Source organism: Crotalus tigris, unplaced genomic scaffold (assembly GCF_016545835.1).
Source record: "Crotalus tigris isolate CLP2741 ecotype Arizona unplaced genomic scaffold, ASM1654583v1 scf7180000023722.550826, whole genome shotgun sequence".
In the NCBI taxonomy this organism is placed as follows: domain Eukaryota; kingdom Metazoa; phylum Chordata; class Lepidosauria; order Squamata; family Viperidae; genus Crotalus; species Crotalus tigris.
Genome location: NW_024100140.1, coordinates 283,374 through 307,499, shown reverse-complemented (window position 1 = coordinate 307,499; position 24,126 = coordinate 283,374). Strand labels below are relative to the sequence as shown.

The window sequence follows — 24,126 nt, the reverse complement described above, 5'->3', positions numbered from 1 at the left end:
AACTCAGTAAAATAAGCAATTATAAGTAAGATAAATAATGCCAAATGGTTTAGTAATATTACAGTAGCTGTATTAGAAAAGAATATACCAGAAAAAAATTATGATGATTCTTGTGGTTATGCAACAGAAACACAGAGATGCAAACTAGACAGAGAGCAGTCCACTTTAAATGTTCTACTGACACAAATATAGCTGTAACTGTACATAGAGAAACAGAGTGCTATTATTCTTGCCTAGTTTATCAAAGTTTTGAAGAAAAGGTTAGAAGAAAAAACCCTGTTCTAAGTAAGCAAGGTCCCTTTATGATTAAAAACAATAAAAACAGTATCTTTTAGAAATTTTCTCAAGTATGAGGACAGTGAGGAGGCTGACAGAACAGCCTTCCCCAGTGAGATGTCTTCTACCATAGCTAGATATTTTTCATAGTAAATGCCATCATATCTGGAGGGGCTAATTTGGAGAAAGGCTGCCATGGTATATGACCTTACCCTGTATGTTCCTTTCCCCTGTACAATATTCCATTAAAAAGTATAGCTGGTAAGAACTTCTGAATATTTTTTTTATACTTAAAGTGGGGCTCAAATATTGTCTGTATTCTGCAGTTTGAAAGAACAATCAGAGTATTAAAAATGGGTCAAGTGGAAAAGAAAAAAAAAGATTTAACTTAGTGGTGACCATTGTCATAATCACTAATGACAAGGGGGAAAATGTGCAGGAGTTTTCCCAGAGGAAGAAGAAGCCCCAAAATGTTGCTCATTTTTTTAATTATGAAAAACAAAAAACATTATTTATGCTATATCTGCTAATTTAAACATATTATTCAGGCAATATATAAAACACCACTTTATTTGTTTTCTGAGGTTTTCGCGGGTGTTTGTATGTAGGTCTTTGGTTATTCGGGTTTTCTCCCGTGTCAAATTGGAAGTGTCTTGGTGACGTTTCGACGAAGTCCCATTCGTCATCTTCAGGCTGGTGTTTTTGGCTTCTTGCTTCTAGGAGCAATGTGTGATCGTAGCTGTTTCTTCCTTTTAACTGCTAGTGGGGGTATGAACTGATTGGATGGGAGTTTGGCTGTTTTCTGATTGAGTGGAGGTGTGTTCTGATTGGGTGGAGGTGTGTTCTTGTCAAGAATGGAAATTCCTGGAATTAAAGGAAGTAACTTTGCTTGCCTTTTCTGGATAATAATTCTGTATAGCACTAGGAGGTCATGAAATCAAAATAAAATAGCAACCAGAATTATTACTATCATAGCAGAAGTATCTTTCATTGCAAAGATTTCTGAATGTTAAGAAATGTGCCCTAAGCTAAGGCATCATTTGTTACTCTAAAATAGGACTATGTGTGGAGGTAGTGTTTAATATTCAAAGTTTTATATTGTATTTTAACTTTATATTAAATGTTTATTATTTATTCATATTTTTGATGTGATAAACAACCACAATTTTTAGTAGGGTTCCCCAAATTTTATGATTACCAAAATGTGTATATTGCTCTCTCTATCCTGGTGTTGCAAAATATTTTAAATTTTCAAGTGAAATAGAGCTAGATTTGACCTCTTGTCAGCTATTGCTCAAACTATCATTCAAATTAGTTCACAGGTACAGTTAGGGGTATTGTGAAAATATTTTTGAGATATCAGAGGCAATGTGCACCAAGACAGTTTGGCAACTTATGTTCTAATATATCAATTATTTTTACTGCTTTTGACATATAAAGTAGTTTCCTATTTTATTTTATTTATGCAGCTATAGGTGGCAAGATTTGATCATCAGACCAATATTTTAATCCAAGTATGTTAACTACATAAAAATCAATGCTACATATTTATATTAACTACATTATGCAGATCATTATGTATAGTAATTATTAAATAATTCTGTTTGTATTAATTATCCAAAACTTTCAATTCATATGAGAAAACTCAAGTTGTGCTTGTTAAATTTGTTATTTATTATATTTCCTATAATATAATACAGTTTTCCGACGATGTTCTCTAGTTGTGTAGCAGTCATGCCCCAGGACTTTAGATCCTAGCACATCTGGAAAAAGATAATGCATCATATTTGCTAGTCCTACAATTACTATTTCTACTCTTATATTTTTGTACAGAAACTGAGATCTTGGCACTCTTCAACCAGCCAAAGACCTTGCAGACATCCAGCCAATACTATACTGTAACTGTACCTGTAAGAATCATCAACAATGGAAAAAGCATTTGTGCCTTAGAAGCCAATTGGCTTGAGCACATGACAGATCACTTCCGGAGAGGGAGTAGATTGGTACATGGCATCTTGGGTCTTGGATTGATAAATGGTAAGAATTTTTTCTTCTATTACTTGCCTTAATTTCCTTAAATGACTCTTAATCTGTGCCTTGCTTTCTTGCTTCAGTTTCAATTTCAGCCTTTTTAATAGACTGAAATTATTAATTTTTTTTAATTATGCTTATTGCCCTTTGAAATTACATGCTGTTCTGAGTATGAATTGTTACAGTCAGGCAAGAACAATCTTTGAAGCAGCAGCACCTTTATAAGCTGCTCATTTACATTTCTGTAAAATGTGCTGTTTTGTGGAACAATGCTCAAATGGGAATGATCTATTTAAAATTTAATAAAAAGCAAGCCATGTAAAAGTTTCAATTCAAAGCCTATGAGATGTGTCTGAGAGAAAATGGACAGATTTAAAATCAGGTGGCATCTAAATTCACGTTAGTGGGGGACAGTTAAAGCGCTGACAGGTTACATATAAAGAACTGGGCATTCCTATGTGTTAATGACAAATTACTATGTGAGATAGGCAAATAACCATAACCATTACAGGTACAACAACAATGTATCAAGCAATTGGAATAAATATTTACAGGTCATTCATAGTTCAAATTTATCTTTCTCTTGTGCTGACCACATTCAGAAGAATGATTTCATTTCTATCCATCAGTGAGTATATTTAAAAGAAAACAGAAAAGGTTAATCAGTGAATCTGTTTATTATAAAAAGCAGGAATGGCCACAATTCTATCCAACAACCAATAGGCATGCACACATTGCCTACTTCAGATTGAAGAACAGCGGAGAAATCAGAAAACATTACTTTGGAAGTATTGTAGGAAAGCACATTTACTGGCTGCTTCTGGGCAAGGATTGGGGTGAGCTAAGGGTGGCATTGTCCATTCAGGCCCTTTCAGGTGACTGACTGACTGGCTAAATAATAAATAAATAAACAAATATTGAAACTTTTTTTCTTACATTCAGTCATGTAAAATTCTTGAAGACTGCATGGTTAGTACCTTCAGTTTTCATAGCCAGGTTTTTCATAAGTGGTTTGTCATTGCCTCCTTCCTAGAATTGAAAGTAATTGGCCATAGGCCATACAGATGTCTTTATGCCCAAACAGGAACTAGAATATATGGTTCCTATACCAAACTGGCTTTGCTAAGCACTGTTGTTGTTGTTGTTAATTGCGAAGTCGTGTCCGACCCATCGCGACCCCATGGACAACGTTCCTCCAGGTCTTCCTGTCCTCTACCATCTTCTGGAGTCCATTTAAGTTCACACCTACTGCTTCAACCAAAGTATTTGAGTTTCAACTTCAGGATCTGGCCTTCTAAAGAGCAGTCGGGGTTGATCTCTTCTAGGACTGACCGGTTTGAACACCTTGCAGTCCAAGGGACTCGCAGGAGTTTTCTCCAGCACCGTAGTTCAAAGGCCTCAATTCTTTGGCGCTCAGCCTTTCTTATGGTCCAACTTTCACAGCCATACATTGCAATTGGGAAAACCATGGCCTGGACTATATGCACTTTTGTTGGCAGGGTGATGTCTATGCTTTTTAGTATGCTGTCTAGATTTGCCATAGCTTTCCTCCCCAGGAGCAAGCGTCTTTTAATTTCTTGGCTGCAGTTCCCATCTGAGATGATCTTGGAGCCCAGAAAAATAAAATCTGTCACTACCTCCATTTCTTCCCCATCTCTTTGCCAGGAATTGAGAGGGCCGGATGCCATGATTTTGGTTTTCTTAATGTTGAGTTTCAAGCCAACTTTTGCACTCTCCGTCTTCACCCGCATCAAGAGGCTTCTTAGTTCTTCTTCACTTTCTGCCATTACAGTGGTATCATCTGCATATCTTAGGTTGTTGATATTTCTCCCGGCAATCTTAATTCCAACTTTTGATTTATCTAGCCCTGCCTTTCTCATGATGTGCTCTGCATATAAGTTAAATAGGCAGGGCGACAGTAGACAGCCTTGCCGGACTCCTTTTCCAATTTTGAAACCATCAGTGGTTCCGTGTCCAGTTCTCACTGTTGCTTCTTGACCCGCATATAGGTTTCTCAAGAGACAAATAAGATGGTCTGGTACTCCCATTTCTTTAAGAACTTGCCACAATTTGTTGTGATCCACACAATCAAAGGCTTTAGCATAGTCAATGAAGCAGAAGTAGATGTTTTTCTAGAATTCCCTAGCTTTCTCCATGATCCATCCGTATGTTGGCAATTTGATCTCTAGTTCCTCTGCCTCTTCGAAATCCTGCCTGTACTTCTGGTAGTTCTCAATCCACATACTGCTGGAGTCTAGCTTGTAGGATTTTAAGCATAACTTTACTAACATGTGAAATGAGTGCAATGGTGTGATAGTTTGAACATTCTTTGGTATTGCCTTTCTTTGGAATTGGAATGTAAACTGACCTTTTCCAATCCTGTGGCCACTGTTGAGTTTTCCAAATTTGCTGGCAAATTGAGTGTAGCACTTTTACGGCATCGTCTTTTAAGATTTTGAATAGCTCATCTGGAATACTGTCACCTCCACTAGCTTTGTTGTTGCTCAGATTTTCTAAGGCCCATTTCACTTCACATTCTAGGATGTCTGGTTCGAGGTCAGTGACCATCTCATTGTGGTTATCTGGGATGTTAAGCTCATTCTTGTATAGCTCTTCTGTGTAGTTTTGCCATCTCTTCTTAATCTCTTCTGCCTCTGTTAGGTCTCTGCCATTTTGGTCCTTTATCATGCCCATCTTTGCATGAAACGTTCCCTTCATATCTCCAATTTTCTTGAAGAGATCGCTGGTCCTCCCTATTCTGTTGTTTTCTTCTATTTCTTTGCACTGTTTATTTAAGAAGGCATTCTTATCTCTTCTAGCTATTTTCTGGAATTCTGCATTCAATTGGGTGTATCTTTCTCTTTCTCCTTTGCCTTTCGCTTCCCTTCTTTCCTCAGATATTTGCAAAGCTTCCTCAGACAGCCATTTTGCTTTCTTGCATTTCTTTTTCTTTGGGATGGTTTTAGTTGCTACCTCTTGTACAATGTTGCGAACTTCCATCCATAGTTCTTCAGGCACTCTGTCTATCAGATCTAATTCCTTAAATCTATTTGTCACCTCTACTGTATATTCATCAGGAATATGATTTAGTTCATACCTGAGTGGCCTAGTGCTTTTCCCTACTTTTTTCAATTTAAGCCTAAATTTTGCAACGAGAAGCTTATGATCTGAGCCACAGTCAGCTCCTGGTCTTGTTTTTACTGACTGTATAGAGCTTCTCCATCTTTGGCTGCAGAGCACATAGTCAATCTGATTTCTATGTTGACCGTCTGGTGATGTCCATGTGTAGAGCCGTCTCTTGGGTTGTTGGAAAAGAGTGTTTGTTATGATCATCGTATTCTCTTGACAAAATTCTATTAGCCTGTGCCCTGCTTCATTTTGTACTCCAAGGCCAAACTTGCCTGTTATTCTGGTTATCTTTTGGCTTCCTACCTTAGCATTCCAATCCCCCATGATGATAAGGACATCATTTTTTGGTGTTAATTCTATAAGGTGCTGTAGGGCTTCATAGAACCGGTCAATTTCATCCTCTTCAGCACCAGTGGTTGGGGCATAGATTTGGACTACTGTGATATTGAATGGTTTGCCTTGGATTCAAATTGAGATCATTCTGTCATTTTGGGGATTGTATCCCAGTATTGCTTTTCCTATTCTTTTATTGACTATGAAGGCTACTCCATTTCTTCTGAGGGATTCTTGCCCACAGTAGTATACCTGATGGTTATCTGAGTTAAATTCACCCATTCCTGTCCATTTTAGTTCGCTGATTCCTAAGATGGTAATATCAGCATTGCTTACCTACAATTAGCAAGTTGTGTAGAACAGGGCTTTTCAACCAGTGATACGGGTACCACCTGTGATAAATTGGCACCTGGCAGGTGGTACGCGACCATCCTAGAAAAGTGGTAGCGGGGGAGGGGAATGAGCTGAACCGGTGGCAGCACCACACAAGCCTGAGCGAGAGATGGCTGGCTGGAGCTGCAAGGCTGTCAGGGCTCAGCGGAAGCACCAGATCAGTGCCACTTTCCAGCTGATCAGTGCTTCGGGACTATCAGTGGAAGCACGAGGATCCAGCTGGAGCTCGGTGCTAATCCTGGTGCTTCTGCTGAGCCCAGAAGAAGTGCTGATCAGCTGGAATGTTGCAGCATCTCCAGGGTCGTGATTTACATTCAGATGCTTGGCAACTGATTCATATTTATGATGGTCACAATGTTCCAGGGTCATGTGAAATGACCAAAACCTGCTGGAACCACCCAGAAGATGGGGGGAATAAAAACCGAATAAAAACCAAACACCCCTCACCCCCCCCCCGCTGCTAATTCTCAACAGAAATGCTCACAACAGTGAAAACCTCGGACAAGAGGAAGAGCACCACTGGGTGGGCATGCAGGTATCTTGCTCAGCTGTGGCTTGGGGGACACTTTTTTCAGTGCCATTGTAACTTTGAACAGTCACTAAGTGAACTGTTATAAGTCGAGGCCTACCTGTACTTATCACTTTTCCCCCTTTTTTTTTTGGTCATCAAGTTTTTGACACCTTGCTAGGTGACTGGTGGTACTCGGATGTTGCCATATTCTAAAAGTGGTACAATTGGTGAAAAGGTTGAAAAGCCCTGATCTAAATAATATTATCAGTAGGAGTGAATCCACTGTTTTTCCCACAAGATTGGAAATACTTTTATTTTTAATGTGATGGTGTAATAAATTCTAATCCAGGAACTCTCAGTTTCATTGCTTAATTTTCTTTCCATCTTACTGCTTATCTGGTACAATGGGTGAAAAGGTTGAAAAGCCCTGGAATAGAAGATTTTGTCACCTTTACTAGTTTTTCCATTCCACCTAAACTAATATATTTTTTTATTTTTATCCCACTTTTTAAAGGTAGTCCTCAACTTATGACCACTACTAAGCCCAAAATTTCTGTTGCCAAGCAAAACAGTTGCTAAGTGAATTTTGGCTCATTTATTACCTTTCTTGCCATAGTTGTTAAGTGACTCATTGCAGTTGTTAAGTTAATAATGCCGTTGTCATATATATCTGGCTTCCTCATTGACTTTGCTTGCCAGAAGATTACAAAAGGTGATTATATATATATACCTGGTATATGCTGCAATTGTTATAAATATGAGTCAGTTGCCAAGTAGCTGAATTTTGATCATGTGACCATGAGGATGTTGCAACTGTTGTAAGTGTGAAAAATTGTCATAAGTCATTTTTTTCAGTGCCAAGTAACTTTGAATAATCACTAAACAAACTGTTGTAAGTCAAGGAATATGGGGACACATACCAATATAGGCCAGCATTTTTACCACTACACTAACTGGCTCTCTATGGATGTGATACTATGCTACACTACATTACGTTACATTACGCTACGCTATGCTACGCTATGCTATGCTATGCTGTGCTATGCTGTGCGATATAAATACCATCCAAAATTATTGGTAACTTAAAACATCCACATATTTTGCAATCTGTTGCATGACCGCTCTTGATGAGTATTATTAAACCAATTTTTTAGTTAATACCAAAAAGCTGATACATAATCAAGTTAGAAGTAACTTTGGGGTTTAATTTCCCATTAGCTTTGAGTAAACAATTTTCTGAAAATCTACTATATTATTTTTAAGAAAAAATAATCTGTAGGTACAAATATATCATATGTAAATAAAACTGCATTTTTAGAAACATAAGTTTAGAATAAAATGCCTCTTTGCTATAATATGGGATCTTTTTCATAATATGTGATACTCTCTTTCTTTAAGAATAAAGCTTCTTCCTTCATATCAGCTATTTTAGATCCCATGTAATGATTGCAAACCACAAAGTCTTAATTCTGCAATTGTTCATTCGCTTCACTATTATGTACTCTGGTAGAGGATAGTAATGTTTTTGACTTTTAGTCATTCTGAGTGTAGAAATCGTGGCTTATATAATATCAAAGATTTAATTAAACTCATTGCTACTCCTTTCTACAGATTAATTTTGTCTGTTCTTAATTGTGTACATCTCAAGCATGCATATTATTTTTATCATTCATAAATAATTATATAAGCAATTTTAGAGTACAGCTATAAAATTGCCCAAAGTTTTTGCAAGGGACTGCTTTAGATATAATATGCAAGGTGTGGAAGAGAAAAAGTCCTTGGTGTATGTTGGCAATCCATTCATAAAAAGTTCCCTAGTTTTAGATCTTCACCCAGTAATGAAATTTGTGATGATTGAGAAACTACAAGATAATGGCCCTTTTATTCTTGCTGTAATATAGTATTTGTTGATGCTATTATGAGAAGTGAACAGTTTGTTTGAGAATTTGGCTGGAGATCTAAAGATGTTTAATATTATTGCCTTTCTGTCTCTTGAAAATAAAATTGTTTATTTAAGAATTATTTTCCTGTACTTCCCTTAAAGAGTTCAAGGCAATGTACGTGGAGATTTTAGACAGATTCCTTTTGAATTACTGATTCAATGCAGATGCATTTAGCTTTAGCAATCTTCTGTTTTATTATTATTATTATTATTATTATTATTATTATTATTATTATTATTATTATTATGGATCATCGTACAGTCAGCCAGATGTTCAGACTGGATTTGACATTTTGTCTACCTATCGAGTCCTTACCCAGGACCTGGGATAGGCAGATGTGGATGTTTGATGGTATTACAGGTATTGTCGCAGGATGGAAGCAATTCCTAGTAAGGGCGCCTTTTGCAATTGACTAATAGCGAATTTGTCAATGCCAATGGTGTTCAAGTGGTGCTCCAGTTGTTTTGAGATTGCACCCAAGGAGCCTATTACTATTGGTACTACCCTTGCTTGCTTTTGCCACAGTCTTTCTATTTCTATTTGTAGGTCTTTGTATTTTGTTATCTTCTCCAGTTCTTTCTCGTCTATTCTGCTGTCTCCAGGCACTGCCACGTCCACTATCCAGACTTTTTTGTCTTTCTTATCGACAATTGTTAAGTCTGGGGTGTTATGTTGCAGGTGCTTGTCTGTTTGAATTCTGAAGTCCCAGAGCAGTTTAATTTTATCATTTTCTATGACTTTCTCTATTTTATGATCCCACCAGTTTTTGCTTACAGGCAAATGATATTTTTTGCAGATCTTCCAATGCACCACTACTTTGTCATGCTGCTGCTTGTAGTCAGTCTGTGCAATCTTCTTGTGACAGCTTACCAGGTGGTCCACTGTTTCTTCAGCTTCTTTGCATAGGCGGCACTTACTGTTTGTTGCTGTCAGTAAGCCTTCCTGATATACTAACTTCAGTGCATTTTCATCATTGTTCTTCAGATATTCTTCCAAAGCCATTTTTTCTTCTTCAACCATCTGATGTACTTGTAGCATTCCACGCCCATCTATTTGCCTTGGTAGATAAAGTCTGTCAAAGTCACTGCGTGGATGAAGGGCATGATTCATTGTCATTATTTTTCTGGTCTTCCTATCCATTGCTTTTAGTTCTGCTTGAGTCCAGTCCACTATTCCAGCTATGTACCTAATGACTGGAATTGCCCAGGTGTTGATTGCCTTTATGGTTTTTACTACTACTACTACTACCACTACTATTACTACTACTACTACTACTACTATTATTATTATTATTATTATTATTATTATTATAGTTTTTTTGCGTAGTGCTAGTGTTAATGAAGATGAGACCAGTATTGACATTCTAATTGCAAGTGAGACTCTGTTACAGAAAGCAAATTCCTTTTTGTTATCTTCAAATAGATCTATTTTTGGCACCTAATTTCAGTGTTTAGCACTATATTCCCTAGCATGGCACTGAAATAGGGTAGTGATGGTGAACCTTTTAGGGACTGAGTGCCCAAACTGCAACCCAAAACCCACTTATGCATCATCAGGTGCCGGGTGGGTGTGGCCCATTGGGTGGGTGTGGCCCATTGAGTGGGCGTGGCTGTGGTGGTAACGGCAGACTGGGTGGGACTAAAAAGTTCAATCAATCAATTCCAACATTTGCAAGATTTTTTTTTCCCGCGAGAAGTTTAAATTGACTGATTGAAACTTTTTTTTTTTTGTACACGGCAGCCGAGGCCTAAAGTGAAAAGGTTTTATAAAACCCACCTGAAGGCCTAGGACTGGGCGATGGCGCGCATGCCCACAGAGAGGGCTCTGAGTGCCTCTTCTAGCACCCATGCCATAGGTTCGCCACCACTGGGCTAGAGTGTTTTGGTGGCTGCCAATATTCTTGCTCTGACTTCTACCTTTTAAAAAAAGTTATTTCTAAAAATATTGGAAAGCTTCATCAACTTTCTTAGAAAATAACAGTGCTGTGTGTGTTATCTGAAAGTATGCCTTCCTGACAGATAAAGAACAAAAAAAATCAGCATGCATCATGCAAAGGAATCAGGTTAGAAGAGTTGACATGTAGTATTATGATACTTTGGTGTTTTATGTCCCATGACAGCCATTTTTATTTTGAGAATCAAACCCCTGTGCAACTCTTCTGTGAGAGTATCTACAACAAATACTTAAATTCCAAATGTGTTCACTAACTCAGATAAGTTGAGAATTTCTGATCTAGTGCTCACTTTATTCTATGTGTAAAGTGAGTATGAGTAACTACTATGTATATATTCCTTACTTTCTATGCCCTATGGCACATTTAAAAACTCATCTGTGTTTATCTGAAACAATTGCATATTCCATCCTCTTATCTCCTATTCCTGTTAGTTCATTTTTGTTCAGTTTTAGAATAAAAGACTTCAGGATGCAAGTCTATCCCCAATGTTAACAGAAAGATTAAACTGAGAAATAATGCCTAATGCAAATCTTTATAGTAGGCTTCAATAACTAAAATGGATTTGAGTCTTAATTCCAGTCCTAATCTACCATTTTATGCTGTCTCTCAATGTACCCTGCATTATATATAAATTATTTATATTTTTATTATCAGCATTATTGAAATTGCAGTATTTGTATGATAGTAGTGCTGGGTTACTTGCAGGAGAAAAACAGTACCCATTCCGAAATGGAGTCTAATCAAAATATACAGGAATGAACTTTTCATTAAAATCAATTGGTATCAGTTTGAAAATTGTTTGGTATGGGATGAAATTTTGACTATCATTGTGGGAATCATAAATTTGTAGAGGTGGATTTAAAATGCTCAGGAATGGAAAGCGTTTCTAGCATGTTCATCAATTTCATCAAATATCTTCAGTTGACTACATCCCATGTAGAAACAAGGGCCAGCCAGCTAATTGGCTAAGTTGTACCAGTTTTAAAAACTACCAAGAGTGGAATTCAATGAAACATTTAACGCAGCACAAATACTTTACAGACATATAATATTATTTACAGTATTTATAGTCTGTCTTGTTTCTGGGAGCTTTGGGTGCATCCATGAGAATCTCTCCTTATTTAAATCACCATAGCAATACACTTGTTGAGTCAGTAACAGGCCCAAGGACACCCAGTAAGCTCCATGGTTGAGTGGGGATTGAATAAATGTCTCCCTGGTCTCAATGGAGAACCTTAAAAAGTAGCTTAATTTGTGAATCAAATGAAAGCAGTTTTTAGAATGTTTTCTGTTGTATTATAGCCATAAATGCCATCACCAGTTAAAATATTCAGTGAAAATCTTGTTGAAAATTATATTAAGGGAAATATTTTTTTTAAATCCTTTAAAAAGGGAATTTTTAAAAGGCACTTGAGCGAATGCTTTCCTTCGGGTTGGGGTGGGGTATTCTTTTTGGCAAAACATGAACATTGTTAACTAACTTATTTGAAGACAGATGGTTTATTTTATTTATTTATTTATTTATTTATTTATTCTCATACAAATGCATACTGCAATTTCAAAAGTATGAATCCTTAGACATGCCAAATTAAGTTGTTTTTTAATTGGATTTCTAGATCATTATCAATTATTATTTAACATCTTAAATGATGCATATGAAAAGCATTATCTTATTGTTTAAACACCATAAAATAGTGCATTTACAAGACTCTGGAGAGTTTTCCAAAGAATAAGAATTAAAATTCCTTCAGAAAGAGTATTGCATGTTGGCTTAACAGTTCATTTTTTGCACAAGCAAAATAAGTTTAAATTTGTATAATGAGTTTGAGGTGAAGAATTCATTGGTACAGATCAGCTTGCTTCTAGGCAAACCTTCTAATTATAATTCTATAAACTATGATAAGATAATACATTGCAGAGGTTAAGATTAGTTTCTGAGGAAAGTTAAGTTTAATTTTCAGTCCAAAGAAAATCATGTTGTTATCAAATAAGAACATTATTTGCTTTCAGAATTACATTCAGATTGAAAAACTAGCAATAACATTGTAATAATAACAAGATGCCATTTCCATTCTACAGAATATTTAGCAAATTTGCTGTTAAATAAAGCCATCATCAAATGAAATGATCAGTAATAAATGTGTATATTGAACTCAAGTAATTCATATTTGTGCTTACTGAGAGGAGTTGGAAAATTTGACTCATTGTAAAATTCTTACATACATACATAATTTTCATATAGGACATTCTACATATAACTCAAATGCACAAACAGACAACTATTTATGTGTCCTTGTTACTTACCTGGTTGTGGCAAAAAAGTCACTAAGCTATGATATTCACAAATCATAATCAAGGAAAAAAACTCCTGTAATAAAAAGCAGCCAAAGCAGTGGTTGTACATCTATAAATTTGCAGGACAAACACCTATATCAGTGGTGGCGAACCTATGGCACAGGTGCCAGAGATGGCACTTGGAGCCCTCTCTGTGGGCACGCATGTCGTTGCCCCAGCCCCCCTCCCTCCACGGTCCCCTCCTCACCAGCAGCCCCCCTGGAGGAGAGTCGCCCCCGGGCAACAGGGACAAGACTCCGTCCTTGCACCCCCATAGCGTGTAGATGATGCTGCCGGGTGTGGGCAGAGGGCATGGCTGCCATGGTGCTGCAGGGCTGCCTGGCAATCTGCTGCAGGCGCGTGGCCCTGCAGGCGGGGGGCAGGGGGTGGGTGGGGGCAGAGCAGGCAGGGTGGGAGACGCAGCAGGGGTTTTTGGGCACCCGATCTCTAAAAGGTTCGCCATCACTGACCTATATTATATATGGGCCAGTGAGTTTTATAATAATAACTGTAATGCAAAGGTTAAGTTTTGTATGGAGCATTTAATAGTTCAAAGAAAACAGAGAACACAAGGAGACATTGCTTCCCAGTAGTATGATTGTCATCATAGCAGAAGATTTTTTTCCCCCATACTGTCTTATAAATCATGTGCAGGAACATTAAACTTACATTTTGCCCAGCAGAACAGCATCAAATATTTATATACCCAAGTGAAAATAGTCTTTTGAGATCAGTGAGGGAGCATCGTCCCATTAATAAAAAATTCAGTAATAATGGAAGGTTCTCTTTTAAAGGGAGGGATTAACCTTTTACACGAACTGATTGAAGGTAAAGAAAAATAATTATTATAACAGAGCTTGAGTATTTAGTTTAATGGTTATGTGATATGGTGATTAGAACAAATGAGGCATTACTTGGCCATTTAGCATTAAGTTTTATTTAAGTAAATAGAATATGTTGAGATATATAGGATTAATCACACAAAAATGTAAGTAAAAACAAGTTAACTACTCAGGAAGTTAGTAAAAACAAGAAGGTTTAAATAGATGTTTTTAAAATAACACATCAGAAATTCAGTTCTTGATGACTTTTCATAATTGCATTGTCAAAGTGTTGTGCAATTTGCCACTATAATGTAGTGGGAATATTTGTTTAGCAAACAGAATTGCCATTATAGGAGCTTTAAGTATATGGAGGCAGGGTAATTAATGCTGCATGAATAGGGGCACAGATTTGTAGATATTTTAAAAGCAATGTGCTTTAATTCATTTTTCTCTAATGTGATTTCAGTTGGAATGATGGCCTCCATGTATTTCTCCAAGTTTTTATCAGAAAAAGTAGCCCAGAAATTGTGGTTTGATGTCTTATATAGGCAAATACTACAAAAAGACCTTAGAAAAGCATTAGTAAGTTGATTCAAGATCAGGCAGCATAGACAGGAAGTAGAGTTTAGTGGGCCTTTTCTGTGGCTTGTTTTTGCCAGTTGCTGATGTTAGTTATTAGCCTTTTTTTCATTTTCTACCATGTTTTCTTCCTACCTTGCTTTCTTTTTCTTCTTCAGGGCAGCCTTTAAGTTCAAAAGACATTAAATCTATGAATATTCATTTACTCTTGATATGGCTTACTCACAACAAGGCAGGTATTTTCCTTGGACCACATTTCCATCTATTATTTAATGGTTTACAGAGGCTTCAAATACTTTGTGAGGTAGAGCGACACATGCCATAAGTATTTGTTGATTGCTTTAATCATTTTATCTTATGACTGGAGTAAAATAAATGTCTCGGTTATTTGCTGGCTTATCCTTGGCACATCTCAGTAGATGTTGGATCTTCTTCAGTGATATAAATTGACCACTGGGCAATCAGGATAGATAATCTACAGCTAGGTTCTCTTTCCATGGTTTATATTTAATGGTGAATTGATATGGTTGTATTATCAGTGACCATCAAGTCAATGTTGTCTTAGTTTGATGCATGAAGTATAACAAATTAAAGCGTGATGATTAGTAAAAAGTTTAAATGACTTCCCTATTAAATAATGTAGATGTATAAATCCCATTAGATGGCTAGACACTCCTGTTCTATAGTGGAGTAACTTGTTTCTCAAGATAATAGTTTCCTGCTAATTAAGGCAATGGGCCTACATCCCTTAATGGACCTTGTTTGAGAGTAGCTCTGATACCTATGAGGCATCTATCTTCATTGTCATGTGTCATGAAAATCTGGTCTCTTGAGAAATAGAGCTTGGCGTATAGCATACTTCACATTCTGAAATGCTCTGTCACATCCCTCAGTTTGTGTAACTTCCATTGGTTTAGCCTTCTGAATAAGATCAATCAAAGGAGCAACTAAATCCCAAAAACTGGGGATGAATTATTGATACCATATAGCTTATTCAAAATGAATTGTTTTTTAATTATTTGTCAAATCAAATGGCGGTTGGCTTCCACTTGAGATCTCTGTGGGTTACTATATATCCTAAGTATTTGATATCCAGATATATCCTAAGTATTTGATATTTTAATAATAAACAGTCTTGCTTTTAGTAAATGCTTAAAGATATGATGAAAATGTGCCAAATGATCTTGCCAGAAGTCCATAAAGATATCTGTATCATCTAAATAATACAGCTGTAAAATCTTTATACCACTGTAGCACTAAATCCTTAAGCCCCTGAAAAGTTGTTGGACTTCATGGAGTCAGAACAATATTACAATAATGACAGTGGAAGCTTTACAATTTATGCATCAGTATGTTTGGGTATGTGAATGTTTCCCATATGTGGTATACTAGTACGAATTAAATCCAGCACTCATGATTACCAGCAATGCATTGCAGAATTCAAATGGAAACGTACTAGTTCTATTACTATCATTCATGCTAATAAATTTTAGCCCTCCAGAGATATATTCCAGCTTCTAGTATTTCATAACATGGTAAGAAAAATCTTGGATTGTGATAAATAATGCACAGATTGTTGTTAACAGATAATAGCTAATAATACAGTTTATAGAACTTATTTGTGTCGGACAGATACCTTCCAGGGCATGACAGATGGAGTATTCATCTTTGAAGATCCTTCTGTAGATGATAGCAGAAGTATGCAAGGCTATGATGCTATTGTTGTAGAGCAATGGACAATCTTAGATGTAAGTATATAATTTTGACGTATTTCTAATACCTTGATTCACAACTCAATGAGAGAAATTTTAAACTAATATCTGTATTTCTTTAAAAATAATTGTTTTATCTTGCTTATGTTTTATCTTCATTTTTCACCAATTAATTTCATACTGCATTAATTCTCCCACCAATGTTGTGATTGTTGATTAGCTTCAATGTTTACTTTTTTATTGTGCATTCATCATGATTTCTGTTTTAGCCTTTTAAAAACAATTGCCAAGAAAATTCTCAGAAAGTGTTTCTTTCTTACAGCAAATCTATGCAGAATAAAATTATTCATGCATCGCACATAAAATTTACCTGAGACTTCTTACATTATTATCTGTTTGTATGGAATGTACACTTCATAAAACAAAACTGCTTTTTTAAAAGAAGAATTTTTATTATTATGTCAAGTCTCCTTATAATCTACTTATTCCTGCTTAGTTCTAAAATTGTTGAACAACTCTTAGACAAAATTAAGCTATTTATTTAAATGAGATTTCAAAAAGAAAAATTATATAAAAACATTTATGTCCTATGATTAATTTTCAAGCAGAGATATAAAAATAAATTTAAGAACATTTATACTCAAACAGCATATTCAAGCACTCAAATTTTTACAGTGATCTAATTAATATTAATAGAAAAAACAAATTCAGTTGCTAATCAAAACTCAAAGAGCAAGTAGATACAACTTATTTATTTATTACATTTATAGGCTGCCCATCTTGCTGTCAGTTGATTCCAGGAGCTTTTAACAAGTTAAAAACAACAATGTAAAAACAGGGGTGTCAAATTGCAGGCCCGCGGGCCGGATGCATCATGGCAAAACCACACCCACCCCATTGCCGGCAATGGAAAAAAAGTCGTGATATGTTGTGGCACGTCATGTGATGATGCGAGTTTCACATCTCTGATGTAAAACATTAAAATAGTAAAACAATAAATATTAATAAAATTAACATATATGGCTAAGGAAGTATACAATACACAGTGGGGTAGAGGTAGAATCTTTTCTCAATTCACTAACACCTCCCGTGTGGAACATCCCTGTTGGGAACCGAGGTCAATCAGCAGAACCTGTTCTAAATCCCAGAAGGCCAAGAAGGTGGGGGCGGATATCACCTTGAAGGGCATGATGTTCCAGTGGGCAGGAGCTAGGGGAGAAAAGGCTAATCATCTCACTAGCGGTATTTCAGAGGAATGTAGTTATCAGGCATCCTTTGTTTAAATTTCCAGCAAATTTAGCTGGAAAAAGTTCCTAAATGAAGAGCCTTAAAGATGAGTGTTTGCTGTGTGTGTATGTGTGTGTGTGTGTTTACATACATACAGAAATACATTTTCAGTACACATAAACACACACAAATACATGACTGAGTTTTTACCCAAAAATAGTATTTTGAGAAACAAATTATGATGATCTAGTCAGGATTTAATTTGATCATGATGATTGTAAATATTATAATAATATAAGAAGTCATCACTTGCAAAATCTTCGCTATCCAAATAAAATCAAGCTATAGTAATAAAGATTGTTTACTGTTTGGGTCAATCCTACTAGATTGACTTCATGGCTATTTTGTTGGTTTTAAGATAACATTTCTTGACTGCTCTGTTAAAAATTGGGCCAAGTTCTAATCCCTATTTGTTTAGATTTATTGCAAAAGTTTTGTTTTCATTATTCAGCCTTTGGTCTAGTTCCTGGATGGAGCTGAATATCAGAAGAGGGGGAAGTGTTGTTTAATGTTATGTCAATCACCCTGGTTACTTACTAGTTTTAGGTAAGTGTCTTGCTCTAAACTCCAGTCCTATGAACAAGAAAATTCCCAGGAATCAAAGAAACAGAGTCTCTCTTGAGTCAAGATCAACTGGGGTTTTTTTTTGTCAACAATATGGAAGTTATTTGCCTTCTTCTCAATTTTTCAAAAATGTCCCAGTCTAAAATACAAACCTGAGATTTCTTGGTATCCAGTCAAGTCCATCAAACAGGACTGCTTAGGTTTTGCTGGTATTAATAACTATTTGCAAGCTTAGGAGATGGGGAGGGAGAGTCCAAAATAAAAACGAAATCAGTTGACAGGAAGACCATAAATAAAATATAATCTAGAGTAAAGGCACAGCAGAATTTGGGGGATAAAAACAAAGAAATAGAAACAGATGAGGAGTACAAGAGGCTACTGCAAGATGTCAAAAGCAGCCGAATGTTGCCTGTAAAGCTGCCAGCTGGTGGAAAAGCTGCCAGCAGGTGTAGGTTTCAATGCTGCATAGCTCTGAGCACAAGCATCTCTTGTTTACAACCATATAAAAGTAATTAAAATAAGAGGATGAGGAGCTTACTAAAGAGCTGCCACACGGTGGCTGTCTTGCTTCCTCTTTCTCTGTTGTTTAAAATATTGTAGAACTTTATTTTTGCAGTTTTCCTGAGCCTAGTTTTCTAGGATGTAGAGGCAGATTCTAGATCCAATCTGTATTGGTCACCAAGATCAGAGATTTAGACTTTTGAGCTTTTGGATTCATGCTGGAGGCCATCCTCAGGGAATTTCTCTTTAGCAGAGGGATAGAAGTTCCCTGAGGATAGGCTCCAGTATGAGTCTGAAAGCTTGGAAGACTAAATCTCTGATCCTGGTAACCAACTCAGATTAGATCCTGCAACATTATCCTGGGACACGTATATTTGCCTTCATTCGTGACAATAATTTAGGGAAGGATGGCAAATGGAGTGCAGCAGTTTTCTTCATTAACTCACTTGCCTCCAGAACTGCTGCTTGACTCAGTCTTACTTGGTCCAGCATCTGTGACTCTACTGGTTTCTCTTGAAAATCTTGCTTTAGCAGTTTCTACTCTACTTCTTCCTCTGGGGGTTTGTCAGAAGGAAGATAACACAGCTCAATGATCTCATACTCCTGTGGAGTTGTTTTCTTAATGTGCTATTTTTCTTCCATGATGGAATTTAGAGTGGTAGATTTGTTGTTAGACTCTCATTCAATAAATACTGGTTAAAAGTGGATGAAATACGCTTTCCAACCATTCTGAATTCAACATTAGCAACACACTGAAGTTCCTCTTAGCTTTTCCCTTGCTTTGTATATTGATACGGGTATGAAACTCTAGCACATCTTATAATTTTTATCATAAAAATTATGCAGACTTTCATTTTTTTCTTTCTGAATGGTCTGAGAAATGTAGTTCAAGTTGCATTTTCATATGCAGTTTAGTTCAACAACATGACCTTCCTTTGAATGGGAATTGGCATTGTCATTCTAATGAAAAAAAAACTTGGCATGCTTAATTTCTACAAATAGAGCAGCTTCACAAGTGTAAGCAACAGGAATATGCTCATCATAGTACTCTGTATGTGTGTAAAATGTCAGTATGCAAAAAATGTAAACCTTCCAGCTGCCACAGTATATGATTCTTGCCAGCAGTCAACAGGATGTAAGACAGCTGAGTTATTTAACCAAATGTAGAAGAAACTGATATACGGCTTTTAATAGCCACATGTGTCCTACTTCCTAATTACTCCAGTTCTACAGATATCAGACTTTATTAATTTCAATAGGCTTTGTGTGATTTAGCATTAAATCTTTTTTCCTTGTTTCAGTTTTGCTTGCATAGATAGATCTATTGTGCTATTTTAACAATTAATTGAAGGTCAAGATAAGGTTGAGATTTGTGGATTTACCTGCAGTTAAAAAAGATCCAGTATCTCTTCCAAAGGTGAATTGATGTTAAGAGCAGGGTCAGGTTTTGACAGATGGCTAAAATCATAGATTTATCCACCTGTAGGAACCTGCGTTGCAAGAAGGATGGGGTCTTTCTACTGCTTTTCCACCTGCAACAACTGATATGTTGGTATGGGGTGATGGAGGCTGCAGTCCTCAGCATTCTGGTCCTGTGGATTAAGCAAGAAACCTTTCCAGAAAAGTAGACGAGGCTCTCCCCATTTACTTTTCTGAAAATTTAATGCCCCACATGGCCTGCTGATACACACAGATCAAAGAGGTTCTGAAAGAAAAAACTATGACTCTCCTTTGAGCCCCCCCCCCGCACAACTTGCACATAAACTTCAAGAAACAACAGGGAGTGATGTTCCTTTAAGGAGTAATCTTTTATTTCAGCCAACGTGAATGTCCCTCTATGGCAGTGGTTCTCAACCTTTTTAATGCCGCAACCCCCAACCGGTCATAAGTCGAGGACTACTCAACTAGCGCAGCACCATTTGCAGAATGGGACTTTTGGCAGGCTCAGCAGGGCAGAGACAGCCTGGACAATTCCTATTGGCTTTTGAAAGCCAATAGAATTAGACTCTATTCAAGAGAGTCTATTCTATTGGCTTTCAAAAGCCAATAGAATAAAAGGGAGTAGCACAGCTAAGAAAAAAAGGGGGGGGAATGGCAGACTGCGTTGTTTGGTGACCCCCGTGAAATGGTCGTTCGACCCCAAATGGGGTCCCAACCCACAGGTTGAGAACCACTGCTCTATGGCCTGATATAATGTTTCGGGATCTAGCAAAAGAAAATATGATTTCAAACATTCATGATCTTCTTTTCAAGATCTATCCTATATCTCCTCTAGCATGCTGGCACTGTCCCTGCAATCTCTAGTGACAGAAATTAGCAAAGAGAGTATTTCCAGCCATGCTTTTGTGGAAAACAGCCTTATACTATTTTTGAATAAGGAACATATAGCCCAGACTGGAAGGGCATACATCTTTCATGAACCAGAACAATAATTGAGGTATGATATCTAATACACGTTATTGACAATATGCTGTTGTAGCTTAGAGTAGGGGTCCCCAACCCCCGGTCCATGGACCAGTACTGGACCGCAGCATGCCAGCAACCAGGCCACACATACCAAGCAAAGCCCCATCCGCGAGATGCTGGCAGCATACAAAACCATGCCCACTCTGGTCTGTGGAAAGACCTCTCCACGGAGGTGGTCCCTGGTGCCCAAAAGGTTGGGGACCTCTGCCTTAGAGAAATGAAGATTGGTCATACGCCACAATTTTGTCATCCATAGACAATTCATGGCAATAGGCAACTACTAACATTATTTTTATTCTTCTCCACAACTACTAAGAAAAAAACTAGAAAAAAAAAGAAGACAGTCCAGGTTCAATACTTGACTATTCAATACAGGATTAGAAGAAATTTAGATAGCCATTGCCATCCAGAATACAGCCTCTGGACCAAATACACCAGAGATCTATGTCAGAATAAAATGCTTGTATTCTTCTTTAATTCATATCAATATTCAGAATCACAAGGATTAGAGCATTCATTTTTTGTTACCTTAATTGATGGACTATACATTTTTCTTTCTTTTTTTATTAAAAGTTTTAAAAATTTTGTACAATGTATATCCCAAATTCCTCCCACCCCTCCCCCACTTCCCAGAGCTGATTACAGGGTTACAAATAAACAATCATAATCTAACTAACATTACCCAACTATAAAAACAATCAAATCCATAACATACTTTAACTCCTTTTCAAAATAAATATTAACAAATTAAAAACGAAAATAATAATATAATTAAACCATAATACTAAAACTAATATAAATTCAACCATATTAAACTATTAATAATAATCTAAAATTTACTCATAAACTAGATAATACTTTTTAGTCTCATATTTATTCTGAATATAATCTATCTATCTTCTCCAAACCGAAATATATCTTTCTTGTGAATAATCCTTCAAATAAGCGGAAATTTTTGCCATTTCTGCTAAATTAGACACCTTAAGTATCCATTCTTCCATAGTAGGCAAAGAATCTTTCTTCCAATATCGCCGTACCAATAATCTTGCAGCTGTTATAAGATTCAACATCAAATTAATTTCTTTAACATCAAAATCTACAATAACATTTAACAAAAATAATTTATCTTTCTCTTAAAAATCTTTTGAATGTTCCACCAAATCTTAATCCAAAAAGCTTTTATATTTCTACAAATCCACCAAATATGAAAATAAGTTGCATCTAAGCTTCCACATCTCCAACATTTGGGCTGTAAATTAGGATACATACAGGACAGCTTTTGAGGATCCAAATGCCACCTATAAAACATTTTATAAAAAATTTCTCTTAAATTTTGAGCTTGAGTAAATTTTACATTTCTAACCCAAATTGTCTCCCATGTGTCCAATAGAATCGGCTCTTGAATATTTTGAGCCCATTTTACCATACAATCTTTAACTAACTCCATTTCAGAATCCAATTCTATTAAAACATTATAAATTCTCTTTATATGGGCTCGAGTTTGATCTTTAATCTGTTTTACCAAATTCACGTCCCCTAAAGTAATACCAACCTTTTGATCTAAACTCCACCTAACTAACAATTGATTATACTGAAACCAAGAGTGTACAATATTTTCTTGCTTCAACTCAGCTAAAGATTTTAATTGCCAATCCTTCCCTACCAAACTAAGTAATTCCTTATAAGAAATCCTATCCAAATTCACACTCCTAGATACCCCCTGTATCAGGTGTCTAGGAATCCCCCAAATTGGAATTTTATAATTTAACTTACAATAATACTTCTTCCAGACACATAATAAAACATTTCTTAAAATATGAGATTTAAAAACCTGATCTACTTTTTTATTATAAATTAAATATGCATGCCACCCATATAATAAATCCCATCCCTCAAAAAGTATATTTTTATTTGTTAAGTTAAGCCAATCACTAATCAATGTTAAAGCCACCGCATCATAATACAATTTTAAATTAGGCACCTTAAGTCCTCCTCTTTCCCATGCATCTTGTATAATCTTAAACGTAACTCTTGGTTTTTTCTCTGCCCAAATAAACTTGTTAATACCCTTCTGCCATTCCTCCAAGTTGGCATCTTTTTTCAAAATAGGTATCATTTGAAACAAAAAAAGAAACTTTGGAAGAACATTCATTTTAACCGCTGAGATTTTCCCCAGCAAAGATAACTGTAATTTTTTCCAATCATTTAAATCCTTTTACTATATATTTTTCAATGGAAAATTTCCAGTGAAAAAGCTTCCTTGTTCTTCCTTTTGGCATTGGGTCAGCAAAGCTTATGTCAAGAGAGATGGCAAATGCCTTTCACATCAGTTCATTTACTGGCCTCAGCTATGAAGATCGGAGAAAGGCTGCACTTGTCATGTACACAGTTAGCAAAACATCCTCAGTTCAGTGTTAGATCTGTAAATGTTAAGTGCATAGGGATTGTGGGCCTGATAAATACAGTTTGATGTCTGTAGCCAGTCAGTTGGGGAGCTCTGAGCAGCAGGAGGGCCAGTGGTGATGAGTGTGAAGTTCAATCTCCTGAAAGATCCTATTTGCTATTTTTCAGAGTGAACTAGAAAGGAGGAAGGAGAAAATGAGGTATTTGTGGCTCTTGGGGATCCTGTTTCAATATATATTAAAAATTGAATCTATTAAGCGTTCTACATATGTGGTTTCTTTGTGAATATATCTGCACATGTGTCTTCCTTGAAAATCTTCAAAATGCCAGATGTCAAGTTTTGCAGAGATCACTGGTAGATAAAACAGTGTGGTTTGGCAGCAGTTTGAACATAAGGAGCATTTTTCACACCTTTTTTTAAATAAGATGTTTAGACTAAATAATTGGTATAAAAGTAAACAGTCGGGATAAAAATAACTTTCCATTGTAGTTTTGCATATATTTTTGTTGCATACATTTTAAAAACTTTTAAAAAAATTATAAAACCTTATAGAAAATGCTGTTAAACTTTGCTAATATATATATGAAAAAACATAATAAATATTGGATTAATTTAACATATCCCTAAACAAAGTATTATCATGATATATAAAAAGACTTAGAATTATTATTAGGTTAATTATTAGGTTAATATTTACTCAACTTTCTTTGTAGCATTTAATGTGGAGGTGTTAAAAGTATATATCAATTTGCATGCAAGTAGAAAAATAATACTATATATACTTTGGACAATCTTTCTATTGTGAGAGCATGCTACAGCTATGAGCTATCTATCATATGAGCTGTTTTTAAGTTAATAACATAGTTGATGGAAGAAGAGGTAACA

At 36.1% G+C, this 24,126-nt stretch overlaps 1 protein-coding gene across 2 annotated transcripts in view; it reads left to right on the top strand.

The window, feature by feature from the left end:
* Nucleotides 1-24,126, top strand: part of RFTN1 (raftlin, lipid raft linker 1) — a 118,454-nt gene that overhangs the window by 75,231 nt on the left and 19,097 nt on the right. For both annotated transcript variants that reach the window (XM_039321231.1, XM_039321232.1), the window contains exons 6-7: nucleotides 2,110-2,313; nucleotides 15,940-16,055. In XM_039321231.1, the coding sequence (XP_039177165.1) occupies nucleotides 2,110-2,313; nucleotides 15,940-16,055 (320 nt within the window). The remainder of the gene's footprint in view (nucleotides 1-2,109; nucleotides 2,314-15,939; nucleotides 16,056-24,126) is intronic.